A 15267-nucleotide genomic window follows, 5' to 3' on the forward strand; every position below is an offset into this window, starting at 1 on the left:
TTTACTTGGTATCGGATTGATACTAAAATATGCAGTATCGCACACCACTAACGTAGTCGCTGTTTTTCAGAAGGAGGTCGACGGTTCGTTCTTTATTTGCGCTGAACGTGAACAAACCTTCAGTCAACACGTGACAGGATGAACCACCTCCTCAGACAGAACTCACCGTGTCCTCGTCTGTCCACTGGAAACTGTGGCTTCACTGTTTCGTCAGGAAGTCCTTTTACCGGGTTCTCAGTAATCCAGGTCCCGGTAGTCTGGGATGAGTTGAAGTCAGCTGGACTTCTTTTAGGTTTTACCTGGCAAGTCCCAGGTGTTTAACCCTTGGTGGGCCTGTCACATTGGAGCTGGTCCTGAGTCTTTGACTCACCCTGTCGTCACGTTAGGGTCACGTGAGCTAAGGCATGTCTCATTAATGGGTCGTTGCTCCACCCTGCCAAAGGTTAAACACCTGGGACTCCCAACCAGCTGTTCGAAGTGATGAGGCCTTTCAGATGAGAGGTGAAACTAAGTCCAGCTGCCTCAGCACCGATCCTGAAACTGCATCTTTATCTGTTATCTGTGGACAGACGAGGACACTGGATTCTGCTCTGTCATTACGTGAAGTCTGTTTACATCATACTTTGGGTACGAGAAGCTCACTACAGCTGTACCTGTAGATTTACCTGTAATGGAAGAGAGACCTCCCTCCACCGTCCGTGCTTTACTTTGAATCCGAGCAGCTGAACACGAACAACATAAAGAAACATTGATTTCAGCCAGAGATCATCTGATCAGTGAGTCAGCTGCTGAAACCGCTACAGACACATTTCAGCTCTGAGCTTTGATCTGAATAATCAGCACAGGATCTTTCAGATTGTACAAGTCTTTATTTTTAGTGTTCACAGTTTTAACATTCGTCTCTTGCAGCTGGTGAAACACAGAGCAACACAACTGCCGCAACCAGCTCAGATCCAGATGTTTCCTGAGAGCAGCATGGTTCAGAGGTGAACACAGCAACATTGCTGAGGTGGAGATGTTGCTATGTTGAGTTGCTGCCCAACAATGAGAAAAAAAAATCACCTGGCTCATTCTGAGTCTTACTAGTTCAGTTTAATCAGCTGGACTCAGAGGAGGTCTTTGGTTTGTCACTGCAGTGAACCTGCCTGCATTAATGTCATCAGGATAGTTGTAGGATCACAGTTGGTTTTGTGAAGGTTCAAGGAGCTGTTCGTACATTTCTGGTGTCTTGATGGGAGTGGTTAGAGCTCAGAATACTGCACCTGAACAGAGCTACTTCTTCAGGACAGACCGGACACTACAGTGAGTCCCTTTCGGAAAGTGATGAGAGAGGCCAAGGCTAGCTGTTTAGCATGCTAACTCTAGTAGAGGAAAAAGGTGATAGAACTAGGAGCAAAACATTGGCGTTGTTTTCCACCTCTGGAGACAGATGTTGGTGAGTAAAGGAATGAAGTTTGATGCTGAACTCACGTTTCTTCTAGACTGGTCAGTAAACAGCTGTTAATCCTAACGCTAGCTATGTAATGATAGCATTAACAATATGACACCAGATCCTTTCATTTGAGTTTAATGACCTTGAACAACAGACTTTGGCTGATGTGATGTCACCATGTTTGTTTGGTTTTCAATCCCATGTCTAATAGATCGCAGCTTTCAGAAACATCCTAGTTTCAGAGTCATGAAGGATATTTTAAAAAGTCACAATATATAACCTAAACGCATCATAAAAGCAGAGCTGGAACCAGAACCAAATTAGCCTAGCTTAGCATAAAGACTGGAAGCAGCAGTTCAACTGCAACTGTATTTCCCTAAATGTTAAAACTATTCCAATGAGCCAGGCTGAACACATCTGTCACTACACCATCAACTGCAGATGTGAGTTGCTCATGTTTTCCCACCTGAGTTATGAACCTGAGGAGATATTTTTCCCAAAGTGAAGGAACATTCAGGTCAGTTTAGATGCATGCTCATCATTTACTCACAACAATACTAAGGCCTGTTCCTGAAGCTGACATCTCACCACTGACTGTTTCCTAATGCACCAAAACCCAGTGTTTAACCTCCATGCCTTGGGTTAAAAGGTAAAAACTGGTTTTATTGGTTTATTTTTCCCTCTATTAAAGCTTTATAACATCACACTGAAGCTGCTTTCTTGATCAGTTCAAAGTTTCACTGCATACACAGGGTAGGGGATGATGAACAGCGGCACATGGGGTTCAACTCCAGAAAATACTTCAGAAAAGGCTGACAGTGCAGAGAGGAGACTGATGGTTTATGGACAAATAAACCAGCACGTTAGCATAAAATATAAAGGACCGAGAATAGAGAGAATAGAGTCCATAATTAATATTAATATGCCAGATGTTGTGTCTGCAGCTTTAACATCGTCATGGGATTAATTATTAAAGTAGAGTTATTGATTTCTGATTTCATTTAGTGTTGTGAACAAAGTAGTTTCATGTTATCATGTTATAGTAGTTTTATGTCATTAGCACAGCTGCTGTAAATTCATTAAAACTAAATTCTTTCCATTCGTATTTTGAATTTTTTTGGCTTAATAAGTTGTAAGCTGTCACAATTAATAATAGCACAACTAATTCAGAGCATGAGCTAAAAAACATATTTCATCAAGCTTTTATTCATGTGCAAAATATTTTCAATCTAATTCCCAAATTTTCCTTTCCTAACAAGCTAAAGTTAGCTTAGCCCCATTTGTAAACTCAATATTTTCTGCACAAACCTGAGGGACGCATAAAAATGTAATTTCTTTTAACTGTTATTCTGGAACAGGTATATCTGAGTGCTGAGGGCTAATGTTAGCATGTTAATGTTGGCTGTATTGTAGCCAGAAATATCAAGTTGGTAAAAACACAGGAGGCTTTTAGAGATCAGAGAGCAGCTCCTTTATGGAGTAAAATGTCACGTTACCAATGACAATTTACTTAAGTTGTTAATTTGATTTGTTGTATTTAGCTGCTGCTGATGCTGTTTGGTTTTTAAGACTTGATGTTTGATGTCATGTTTTATCTTGTTTTACATCTTGGCACAAGTTAAAGATTAGATTAATTCTTGAATCACATCAGATTGAACATGAGCTATTTTTTTAATTATTATCTCTGTAAAAGTAGCTAACATTAGTTAATGTTTTTGTTAAAATAACTTCAATTAACTGTTTCAGAAATGTTTAGCTAAAATGTTTTAGCATATAAGCTAATTTTAGCACAACTTGCTCCAGTTGTTGAAACATTTATCATTAATTTTCTCATTCGTATTCTTCTGTCGACTGTAGCTTCAGTTTTTTAATTTACAGTCAGACTGCCATTTACAGCAAATAAATTCTGTTCATTCTACTCAGTGGATTTAAAAGCTGCTCTGTCTGACGTTAAACTGCGACTGAATCTCTCAGTTTATCCAGTGAACACAGCACCAGACACTGTTCTGTTTCCTGATACCTGTTTGACTTCCTGCTGTTTCCACTCCACTGTTTTTAATGAGCAGGTTGAAAGTGTGAATAAAGCCAGACTAGGTCAGTGGTGGTCTCTGACCGCTCTCTGGTCCTCCCTCAGTACTCTGGCAGCGTCTCGTCATAGTCCATGATGCTCAGCTCGTGTCTCCTCTGTCGAACGGCGAGGGTCAGGTCTGTGGGGGGAGCAGGACCTGGAGGTTTAGAGGCAGGCCGGCTGGGAGCTGCAGCCTGGATCGGAGTCTCCGTCTGAGGGCTCCCTGTGAGGAGGGTGGCCTCCTCTGCCTCCTGACCCAGAGGAGGACTTTCTGGTGGGGCCTCCTCCTCCTGCCCCTCCTGCTCCTGCTCCTCCTCCTGCTGCTCCTCCTCCTCCCCCTCCTCCTCCTCCTGGCTGTGACTGGTCGGTCTGAACAGCTGCCGCGCTCGCTGCTCGAGGAACGAGCCGACGGCCAGGGGGGACTCGATGGGGGACAGGGAGAGGGGGGAGGAGGAGCAGGAGGGGAGGTGCAGGGGGGAGGTGGAGAGAGCCTCCACAGCTCCGTTTATTATACCTACAGCAGAGGAGGAGGGGCGGGGCCTGAGGACGCCCTGAGCGACAGGTGAGGCCACGCCGCCGCCGTTTGGCCTGAGGGAGGAAACATCACATGACATCATCAGCTGTGTCTCCTGATTGGCTGTTTCAGACTGTTTCAAGCTCCATTATGAAAAAAGAAATACCATAATTCATAAAAATAAACTTTGTCTTGAATATAAACTGAAAACACAGCGTTGTCTTCCTGCTGCAGCCTCAGGTCGTCTGCTACGACTAATGTAGCTTCATTTAAAGACGAGTCTGATCTGGCAGATCCTGGTTCAGGAACCAGCTCCAGGATCTGTCTCTGGTCCTTCTGTTCACAGAGACCTGGTTCTGTTTTTAACCTTCACCTCTGAGGTGCAGGATAAAACCGCTGTCGTCCAGATCAAATAAACTGTGACGTTTTCTGACCGTGGACAGTTTAGTAAAGTCTGACTGAGCTCTGAGGGATGTTCTGCTCAGACACGTTAATGTGAGAGTCGAGCCCAGTCACATGAACCCACAGCAAACATTAGCCTGACTAAAGACCTTTGCACATTCAGAGCCACCTGCAGAAAGATGTCCGGGAGCTGAAGCTCCACTGTTTTTAAGATGTTTGTGTGATGTGACCACGTACCACCGAGAAAAACCAACCTCCTTCTCAAAAAAACCTTCATCTGTTTTTCCTTGCTCAGTATTCACTCTCTGTGTGAACAGTCACAAGAAAACAAGTCTGAAAAAAGAAATGAACGTGTGAATTAACTGCACAAACAAACACCCTCAGTGTGTCTGTAATATCCTGCAAACTCCATGAATGTAACATGATGCAGACAGAAACCAGAGTTTACTCTGTCTGTTCTGTTCAGACCCAACAGGTTTTACAAACCTGCAGATTCCTGCCTGAAACGACCTTGTTTCCTCCTCCTGCTCCAGCATTCTATCAAACATGTGATTTATGTTTCCTCTTTTCCTTCTCACACATGACGTCTGTATTTAACACCTGTAGTCAGTCGGCCTGGTTTACCTGCTGCAGACGTCCTGAGGCCGGCTGTGTGTGTCCAGGTGGATCAGGCTGTACAGGTGAAGCATCTCGGTCTGGAGACTCTGGGCGACTCTCCTCAGAGCGACGCAGCGACTCTCGCAGGCCGACAGTTCAGCTCTGACGCACAAACACAGACACACAGGTACATTCTCAGCTGGAAACAACCAGGAAGTCAGTTAGCATGTTAGCATGTTAGCTCTTCCTGTTGTCAGTGTGTTTGTGGTTAAATGTCTGAAATAAGGTCTGAGACATTTTCAGGTTTTATTCTCGGACATAAAATGGGTCAGTAAATCCCCCACTCCTGATGTTTGAAGCTTTTCCGTGTCTTAAAAAAGGCGGTTGCTAACGAGTGTCTAAATGAGACTACAGAGGTTGTCGGGGACGTTAACATGAAAACCCATCTACTCACCAGTCCACCTTTACAGCCTCGTTGTGTTTCTACTCACGCTCTTTCAAACTGTCACTAACTTTCTAAGAAGAAAGGCTTTCTTTCTGGTTTTCAGGTTTAAAACCTGGACCAGGACTCTGACCTGCTCTGGGCCTTGGTGTCCTCCAGCACTTTCTTCTGGTCCAGGATCAGCTGGTCTTTCTTAGCCAGCTGGTTCTCCAGCTCAGTGATCCTGTGATTGGCTGCCTCCAGCTTCTGTCTCTGCTGGACCTCGCTGTCCTTCAGACGCTGGTACTCCTTACCCACACTGCACTGCAGCATGGACACCTCCTGACCAACACACACACACACACACACACACACACACACAGACATATATAACCTGGTCTGACAACACTTCTTCAACAAACTGATGTGAAACAAGTAAAACATTGTCGTGACAGAGACGTGTCGTTACAGTCCTCTGACAGCAGGAGGTGCTGTCCAGTCTGTTTCACGGTGCCTTCAAGTTCCAACTCAGAGGTCAGAATTTAAGAGTTGTTGTGTTGTGTGTGTGTTCTTACAGTCCAGGTGTGTGTCTCTCCTCCCTCCAGCTGTTCACTCAGAGCTCTGTTGGTCTCTCGGAGGAGGACGAGCTGCTGGTTCAGCAGGTAGATCTGCTGCTGCAGCTGCTCACTGCTGCACAGCTGCACACACACACACACACACACACACACACACACACACACACACACACACACACACACACACCACCTGCTTTAATACAGCACATACTGACACATCACACAAACGTTATTGTCATGTGAAACACTGACTCTGAAACTGTCCAATCACAGATCTCCTCACCTTGAGTGACAGCTGGGTCAGCTGGTGTTCAGCGTTGTAAGCCTTGTTATTGGCTTTCTGAAGCTCCGCCTCCAGATCTCTCAGCCTGCTGTGACACTCCTGAAGCTCGCTCTGAAACAGCCAATCACAACACAAGAGGTTTTCATTCAGCCAATCAGAAGGCAGGACCCACATGCTCCTCTTTACTGATGATGTGTTGTTGTTCTGCTGTGTGTGTATACAGGTGTGTGTCTGTGTGTATACAGGTGTGTGTTACCTGCAGCCTCTGGTTGTCTCTCTGCTCGTCCTGCTGTTGCAGCATCAGTTGTTGGATGTGTGTGTGCAGCTGGTCGGTGTGTGTGTGTGTGTCCTGCTGCAGCTGTGTGTATCGTCTTTGTTCTTCCTCCAGACTCAACTTCAGAGACCGGATCTCCTCGTCCTGTACACCCAGCTGAGCCCTCTGCCACACACACATCACACACACACACACACACAACGCAACGCAACACACACACACACACAATACACAACGCAACGCATCACACACACACACACACACAACACACAACACACACAACATACAACGCAGGAACAGACAGACAGACAGGGGGAAAGGTCAGAGGTCACCAAGACCATCAGTTCAGTTCAGTCAAAGGTCGACTGTTTTTTACTGAATCAAACATTATGGAGAGAACGGTGTCTCTGTTAAAGTGTGTTACCATGGCGACGCTGTGCTCCTCCAGCGCCGTGGCATTGATGACCCTCCGCAGCAGGCGGCGGTTTCTGACGGCGTGCTGCTGCCGTTTGAAACGTTCGTACTGAAGCTGACTGTGGATCAGCAGCAGCTGACTCCTCAGAGACTGAAGCTCCTCCCCCAGGACCGGGCCTGACAACACACACACACACACACACACACACACACACACACACACACACAGAGTGAAACTCGGTCCTCAGCATGTTTTTATCTACACAGGGAGTCAGCCATGTTTCTACAGGAGCCCAGAGCGGACAAACTGTTCAGGTGTTCAGTCGGCTGCAGTCTGTGTTCTCACCACTAGATGGCTCTAAAGCCTCCACACTGCTGCTTTAAGGCTTCGCAGGAAGTCAGACACTGAGGTTTGAAGGTTTTAAAACACGTGTGACTCTGAAACGCTGCTCGCTCTGATCCAGCTTCTGTTTTTCAGCTCGGTCTCAGAGGAAACTGATCCGCCTGAACAGGCCTGAGGGTCCAGACAGAACAGGACCACATGACTGCAGCCAAAACCACAACATGCTGATGGATGAGCAGGCCTGGTTAGCTTGGTTAGCGGAGGAGACTGGTTATATTCATGTACATGCTGATTTAATGCACAGTCAGTCTGATGAGTTTAACAACAGCAGGACGTGTCACAGCGCCACCTACTGTCAGATCTGCTCCAGTGATCAGAGCCAGGTTTCATGTCTCAGACTAGAATCAGTCATCAGCAGGTGTGTGTGTGTGTGTGTGTGTGTGTGTGTGTGTGTGTGTGTTAGTTTCAGGTACCTTTGGTTTTCATGCTCTGCTGTTTACCTCCAAAATGACTCCGATCCACCGACTTATTCACTGCTGACAACCTGCGACACACACACACACACACACACACACACACACACACACACACAGGATCAGTGTCAGCGAATCAGACTCATGTTTAACAGGTCGTCCAGTAAAAACATTTATAATGAACCTTATTGTTTAATATTGTATATTCTTATTTGTATTTTTCATTGTGTGTGTTTCAGTGAGAGCAGACATTGAACTGGAGAAGCAGCAGCTCTGGGTGACGTCCATTAAATCATCAGAGACTTCTGTTAACCAGGTGATTAAATACCTGATCAGCAGTTTGAGCAGTACGTCAGACTAACCTCTGGCAGACTGCACAGTGAACAGAAAACCCTCTGCCTCTCTGAAACTAAAAACACTCAAAGCTCAGTTTGAAATCCTGAGCAGAGGAATCAGACGGATCAGTGGAGTTCTTCAGGGCTCCGTGTTGGGTCCTCGCAGTCTCACCTCCTGCTGAGGCGTTCGTGGGCGTCGTGTCCGTGGACGATCAGCTGGTCCAAAACCTCCAGAGGGGAGACAGAGGTGTGATCGTCCTCCCCGTCCTCCCCCTCCACTCCTCCTCCTGCCTCCTTCTCCTGCTGCCCCGCTGCTCTCTCCAGCACCTCCTACAGGACAGAACGAGACACAGCAGGACACACTGATAAACACAGACCTGCACTGATCCATTCATCACCTCAAGTGTTAACGTCACAGTTTGACTGATGGACGCTGTGACACTGATCAGCCTGTGAATACTGTAAACTGTGTGAATAAAGAAGAAGCCTGATGTGCAGTTTCATTCAGATATTTAACTCAGACCAAACTGATCATCCACGAGTTTTCACTAAAGCCTGTTGCTGTGGGACAAACAGCAGCTTCAGCATCAACACACTGTTCCCCTCAGGGACTGAATCTAAATGTGTGTTAAACAGAAGAACTGATTGAGACTGATCCGGCCCTCTGTGAGACCTGGTCCCAGTCCGCTGAGGTTTACCTGAGTCTTCCTCCCGATGAAGACCGTGGCGGCCCGAGGCAGAGCCAGCTCAAACAGGGGCTCGTAGGGGGGGGCCGGACTCTGCTCAGAGAGGGAGGGGCCTCCCTCCCCTGATCTGTGGGTGGGGGTGAAGCAGAGCGAGATGGAGGAGGGAGGAGGAGGAGGAGGGAGAGGTGAAGCTGAGGACGAGTCGTCACGGCCGGGGGTGGAGGTGAGGAGGGCGGGCTGAGAGGAGGAGGGGGGGGGGTGCTGGGACTCCTCTGATCCGACCTCTGCACAGACACAGAAACACAGCACGGTTTATCACGGGTCACTGCACAGACCTGCAGACAGCGAACACAACACCTCCACCCTGTTTACCATCCTCTGATGACTGCTGGTCTTTACTGGACCTGCAGAGCTAAGAGCAGGTGTTCCTAATAAACTGATCACTGTGATGGTCACGCAGCAGGTGAGAGGAACACCTGTCACACAGCTCCTCACTGTGTCTGATTTCATTCGTGCTCTTCAGGGATAAATAAAGTTATTTGAACTGAATTTAAAAACAGGTGTATGACGAGTCGACCTTCGTGTCACTGCTCCTCTCTGGGTCAAACACCTGGTGACCTCCGTCCTCCGCTCTCAGGTGTCTCTGTGTTCCAGGTGCAGTCCTGGAACTTTCTGATCTCAGCTCCTCTGATCTGACACAGGACGTCACTCAGATCGATCAGCTGATCGGCTCACCTCCACTGCTGCTGTTGTTGATGACATCACTCTGACCTCTCTCCTCCTTCTCTGTGATTGGCTGCTGCTTCACCTGCAACGACACAGAGAGAGACTCCTTCACAATAAAAGCCTCACAGCTGAGGAGAGCAGAGAGTGAGGTCTGCCCGTGGTCCTGACCTCACCTGGCTGCTGATGACAGGAGCCGGTCCTCCATCCTGGTTCTCCTCAGTCAGTGGAGTCACAGGGACAGAGGCTGAGGAGGGACATTTCACACCTGGAGACACAGCAGGAGTTTACTCAGAGAGAAGACACACAGGTGATCAGAGCTGCTCACACCTGTGTGTGTGTGTGTCTCACCTGAGAGGGAGGTGGTCCTGCGCAGTGGGTGGGCGGAGCCTGTAGCAGCAGGTTCAGGTGGGGGCGTGGACAGACCACACTGAGATGAGGGGCTCCATGTGACATCATCAACCTGAGACAGAAACATGAGCTCATTGATCCGGACCTGATCAGACCTGATCAGACCTGATCCAGGTCTCTACATGTTCAGGAGCTTCAGTGCTTCCTTATCTCCTTTAGACAATGTCATGAGGTGAAGAAGAGAGGAATCAGGAGCAGAGAGCCGCGGTGTTTCGAGGATCTGACCGTACTTACACCAACTTTATTTATAACGTGGAGACGAACAGAGACAAACTGCTGTAGCTACAGTTCAGTGAAGTTTCCTGAGAATATAACAACAGTGAAATAAGTTGATCCATTACAATAAAGGTAACTGAATTCTGTTCAGACAGGTGTTTGACCTTTGACCTTTTTAAACGTCTGGTAACCAGAGAGAATGATTTTGTTAGAGGACAAAGGATTTCATCAGGTTCTGAGCTCTGCTGTTTCTACATGTTGATCTGCTGCTGCAGCAAGGCATCATGGGACGTCATCCTCTCCTCTCCTTTCATAAAGGAAGCTCCAGTGTCTCCTCTGCTGAAGGAGGTAAGATAGGAAGCAGTGAAGGAGACCTGGACCAGGTCTGATCAGGTTTGAACCTCCCTAAGGTCTGAGGAGTTAGAGCCAGGTGCTGCATGATGGGAAACACCTGGCTCAGAGCTGATTGGTTCAGACGCTGGATCAACAACAACATGGTCTTCAGCTGGTCCTGAGCAGGACTCAGAGTCTGACGATGGCTACAGGAGGAGGTGACGTTCACTCAGTTTACCTGAGAGCAGGAAGTGTTGAATATCAGCTGAGGCAGAGTCGGGCGTCCGGACGGCAGCGGACACACTGAACTTCCTGTCAACACACACATCACACATCATCAATCAGCCTCCCTCTGCCTCACATCCTGACCCTGACCCACCTGGATCCTGACCCACCTGGATCCTGCAGGAAACCAGATCTTTTCATTCGTTCACTGTGTAAATGTGACGTTCGCTCTGGAACGTTGACTCATGATGCAGTGGTTTTAATGGTTTTCCTTTCTGCAGGGGTTAAAGGTTTTTAACTTCAGACTGAGTCCTCTTTAACACACAGACTGATGTGGTTTCTGTGCTGACCGGTGCGTACAGGAAACCCATTAAAACCCTGTTCATGTCATCTCTGCTGGCGACTCTACCCGCCTTGCTCCAGCAGCTGTTAGAGCTCAGACAGGGTCACATGATCGACCTGAAGACACAAGCTCAGACGTAACGTAGAGCAGCTGACAGTCAGCTCAGAGCCTGGGTTTCACATTCAGGATCAGGATCAGGATCAGGATCAGGTTTGGACAGTGGAAGATGAACCAGGACCAACCAGCTTCCTGCTGCTTCCTCTGCAACTTCAGTCACTGCGGTCATTTCCTCTTCAGTGGAAAAAGTGTGGTTGGACACTGACCTGAGCTGCTGAGCGTCTCTGAGCTGTGAGGACTGGGACTGAGGTCCAGGAGAGGGAGGGGGGAGGGCAGCGGGGGAGGTCTGGGTGAGGAGGAGGAGGAGTAAACGTCCTCCTCACAGGAAGACTCCAGAGGGTCCAGAGACACTCGGGAGCACTCGATGACGATGTCGTGGACTTCATAACACCTCCACCTGAGACAGGAAGTCACCACAGTTCACTACTCACCACGACGACAACAACAACAACACCTGATCCTGAACCGGCTCACACCTGCTGCTGGACTGTCTCTCTGATATGATCTAAACCCTGAGGTTCAGAGGTCACAGTAGACCTTCAGAGCAGGAGCAGAGGAAACATCAGGTCCATTGAGCAGCTGTTCTGGAGCTTTTAGTCAGTCTTCACTGTCCTCAGCTCTTCATCCATGCTGGTCTCTCTCCTCCACTCCTCGTCTTCCTCAGTCCAGCCTGAGCTCCTGATGAGGTTTAGAGAAGCAGTGACTCTGGTTCAGAGCCTGGAGGATCTGAAGTCATGATTCATCCGGTTTATCTCAGTCCCTCTGATGTTTGAGTCTCAGACTGAGTGAAGCTGAGGATTCATTAAAGATCAGACTTCACATGTTGCTTCAGGATAAAGCTGAAACTGTTCTGAACATTTGAGATGAAACTTGAGCCTGTGAGAGGCTGAGACTCCTGCAGGAACATCATCATGTGATGTGATCAAAAGCTCCAGAACAGCTGCTCAATGGACCTGAGGTTTGCTCTGCTCCTGCTCTGAAGGTCTGCTGTGACCTCTGAACCTCAGGGTTTAGATCATATCAGAGAGACAGTCCAGCAGCAGGTGTGAGCAGGTTCAGGTCTGGTCTCTGCGTCTGGACTGGTACTGACCTGGACGGGTCCAGTTCATAGTCCTGAGTCCCTGTGACGAGCTCAGGGTGAACCCGGACGTGTTCCAGCATCGGCTGAGAGACAGAGACAGACAGAGGACGTCAGCTCCTGTTATCTGAGAAACGCTGCAGCTGCTGTTTACACCAGCTATTTCTGTGTCAGTCTGGACCTGGACCTGGACCTGGTCCAGCAGCTGTTCACGTCTGCTCAGCTTTCACTCACTTACAGTCACAGTCTGACTCCAACACCAAAAACAACCAATCACTTCTCTGAGTTTCACATTATTATGTGTTTTACAGCTGGAAACAAAAATATCATGTTAGCATGGACTCTGCTGGTCTGTCCTGTTCTCTCCCACTCTCTCCTGGTCTATCCTGGTCTTTCCTAGTCTGTCCTGGTCTGTCCCAGTCTTTCCTGGTCTCTCCCGGTCTGTACTGACCTTGATGATCTCCTGGAAGGTGTCCAGGTTCTCCTTCATGCTGTAGTGGAGTCTCAGGTAGGAGATGAAGTTACAGGGGAACATCCCATACAGACGGTGGAACAGAGAGTACACACCTGCATGGAGGTGGACCAGGTGGACCACAGGTACGTGACCTGCAGGCAACAAGCAGCCAATCAGAACGCCCAGCCGACCAATCAGAAGGCAGGAGTCAGAGATTCAGAGCTGACAGTGTGTTACCGGGGTTTCTGTAGCTCCAGGACGCGAGACGTCCAAACACGTCAAAGAAGTCGTAGATGTGTTGTTTCCCGGCCTGAGGGATCATGGGTAACAGAGTGATGAGGATCAGGACTGCGGTAATCAGGACCACCACGTCACTGTCCGTCTGAGGAGACACAACAACAACACAATCAACACAGACACACCTGTACACCTGAGCATTCACGCCATCATGTTGATGATGTCACAAGGACATGACGGTGCGTTCAAGACCTCTGCGGTGTTAGTGAGGTGTTCCTAATAAAGTGATCTCAGAAAGATGTGACTGACTGGATAAACCAGGTCCCAGGTCTGAGACCAGTCTGAGTCAGTTTTATCATTGATAGTAGTAGGAGTTAGTATTACTATCAGTACTTCAGTATTATTGGTAGTATTAGTATTAGTGTTGTTACCTTGAGGCAGCGCAGCAGCGACGGCAGCAGGGCCGAGCGGCTGATGTGATGAACCCATGGAGGCTGTTTTCGGATCAGGTGACCCAGCAGAGTGAGAGCAGCCAGTCTGGACCCAGGTCTGTTCAGAGATTCATTCAGCTTCTCCAACAGGGGCTGATGGTTAAAAACATTTCTAACCATTAACACCAGGTAAAAACACCTGAGCAGTGCAGTGAGACGAAGAGCTGACCTTGTGATGAGGCTCTCTGATGGAGGACAGGAGGAGCACCACCTGAGAGGACGACGAGTCCAGGTAATACTCCACCAGAGAGGAGAGGACAGCACCTCCTCTGTCTGAGAGGAGAAACCACAGGTCAGACAGACTGCAGGAGAGAGGTGGAGACAGGTGGAGACAGGTAGAGGCAGGTAGAAGCAGGTGGAGACAGGTAGAGACAGGTAGAAGCAGGTGGAGACAGGTGGAGACAGGAAGAGACAGGTGGAGACAGGTAGAGACAGGTAGAAGCAGGTGGAGACAGGTGGAGACAGGTAGAGACAGGTGGAGACAGGTGGAGACAGGAAGAGACAGGTAGAAGCAGGTGGAGACAGGTGGAGACAGGAAGAGACAGGTGGAGACAGGTAGAGACAGGTAGAAGCAGGTGGAGACAGGTGGAGACAGGAAGAGACAGGTGGAGACAGGTAGAGACAGGTAATAACCTGGCTTCAGAGTTCTAGAACATCACTTCACTTGGTGACCAGGAAGTAAAGGAGGACCTGTTGAACCTCTAGTCAAACATTCTGCAGGTGAACTCACCTGTACTCAGCTGCTGGTTGACTGCTGCTCTGACTTGCTCCGCCTCCTGCAGCTCTGAGCTGTCCAATGAGAGCAAGAGCTCACTGATACTCACCTGCTCCCTGGACATGGTGAACACCTGGAGACACACACAGGTTGTATATTTAGCCTGTCCTCTGTCCTCAGCTCCTCCCCATTACACCTGTGTCCCCTCTAACAGCACACCTGAGAAACTGCTGACACACCTGATGTAGTCCTGACAGCCTGCTACACACCCACATTCACCTCATCTAACAGACCTCTGATAGTCCTGCTAAACATCACCACAGGTTCCCAACCTCAGAGCACCTGAGATAAGGGTCCCCCGAGGGGGCGGCTCCTGACTGAACTGTCCACAGGTGTGTGACAGGTGTGTGATGATTTATCAGAGGTAGATGTAATAGTTCTTATCAGTATGTTTCTGTCTGACCTCAGTTTGTCTTTGACCGGATGTTTTCAGTTTTTCTTGACGTGAAGTTTGTGTGAATCAGCTTCTTCTCAAACTTTAATTCAAACGTATTTGATAAAATCCTGTTTGGTTTAAAACTGATAAAAGTCAGTCTGTGGTAAAACTGTTTAGAACTTTACTCTCCAGATCATTTTTTAGAGTGTGCACCGGGTCTCTGACGTCACTGTCGTTATGTAATAGATTGCTATTACGTCACTGTAAGACGTTTTCAGTTCTGCTCTGAGGCTAACCGTTAGCATCGCTCTCCTCCACAGCTCTGTGCTGGGACTCACACTTTGACCGAGCTAGCTGGCAGCTAAGTTAACATGCCAACTGGTCGGTGCTAAGCTAACCCGCTAACAGTCTGCAGCATATTGGCTAACAGGGCAGCTGACAGCGGTTTCTTCCTGCCCAGCAGCTCTTGCGTCACTTCCGGCGCAGACGCCGATTATTAACGTAAAATACAAACTTAAACATAAAGTTTAATGTCAGAAAATCCGCGTTACCTTCAGACCTGTTGATCCGTGCAGGGCGCAGCCATGTTGAGCAACACAAAACCCCGCCCCCCGCAGTAACCTGACACCGCCATCTGTCAATCAACGTCAGGACGCGTTCAAGGAGCCAGG

General features: G+C 48.3%; 1 protein-coding gene across 2 annotated transcripts; it reads right to left on the reverse strand.

Annotated features, from left to right (window-relative positions):
• Positions 1–849: 849 nt before the first annotated feature.
• On the reverse strand, positions 850–15265 carry tsc1a (TSC complex subunit 1a). Of its 2 annotated transcripts, none has more exons than XM_018693411.2 (22): positions 15148–15265; positions 14176–14293; positions 13615–13718; positions 13386–13538; positions 12955–13099; positions 12715–12869; positions 12276–12349; positions 11392–11582; positions 10739–10812; positions 9892–10003; positions 9717–9808; positions 9553–9625; positions 8830–9101; positions 8304–8461; positions 7824–7867; positions 6991–7157; positions 6549–6731; positions 6293–6403; positions 6010–6132; positions 5589–5776; positions 5041–5175; positions 850–4088 (listed from the first exon to the last, which is right to left on the reverse strand). In XM_018693411.2, the coding sequence occupies exons 2-22, from the start codon at positions 14282–14284 to the stop codon at positions 3563–3565; spliced, it is 3189 nt and encodes a 1062-aa protein (XP_018548927.1). In that variant the 5' UTR covers positions 14285–14293; positions 15148–15265; the 3' UTR covers positions 850–3562. The 2 variants fall into 2 exon arrangements, with proteins under 2 accessions (XP_018548927.1, XP_018548919.1); XM_018693403.2 differs by having other exon boundaries at positions 7797–7867.
• Between the last annotated feature and the right edge of the window lie 2 nt (positions 15266–15267).

Source organism: Lates calcarifer, unplaced genomic scaffold (assembly GCF_001640805.2).
Source record: "Lates calcarifer isolate ASB-BC8 unplaced genomic scaffold, TLL_Latcal_v3 scaffold_20_43, whole genome shotgun sequence".
Lineage (NCBI taxonomy): Eukaryota > Metazoa > Chordata > Actinopteri > Centropomidae > Lates > Lates calcarifer.

Bases quoted from the DNA above. Each gene is read 5' to 3' on its own strand.
- tsc1a (XM_018693403.2), bottom strand. From the start codon at position 14,284: ATGTCCAGGGAGCAGGTGAGTATCAGTGAGCTCTTGCTCTCATTGGAC. The intron at 13,100-13,385 runs GTAACAACACTA...GTGTCTCCTCAG, and splicing joins CGCTGCTGCGCTGCCTCAAG to ACGGACAGTGACGTGGTGGT. The intron at 12,350-12,714 runs GTCAGTACAGAC...TCTGTCTCTCAG, and splicing joins CCTTCCAGGAGATCATCAAG to CCGATGCTGGAACACGTCCG.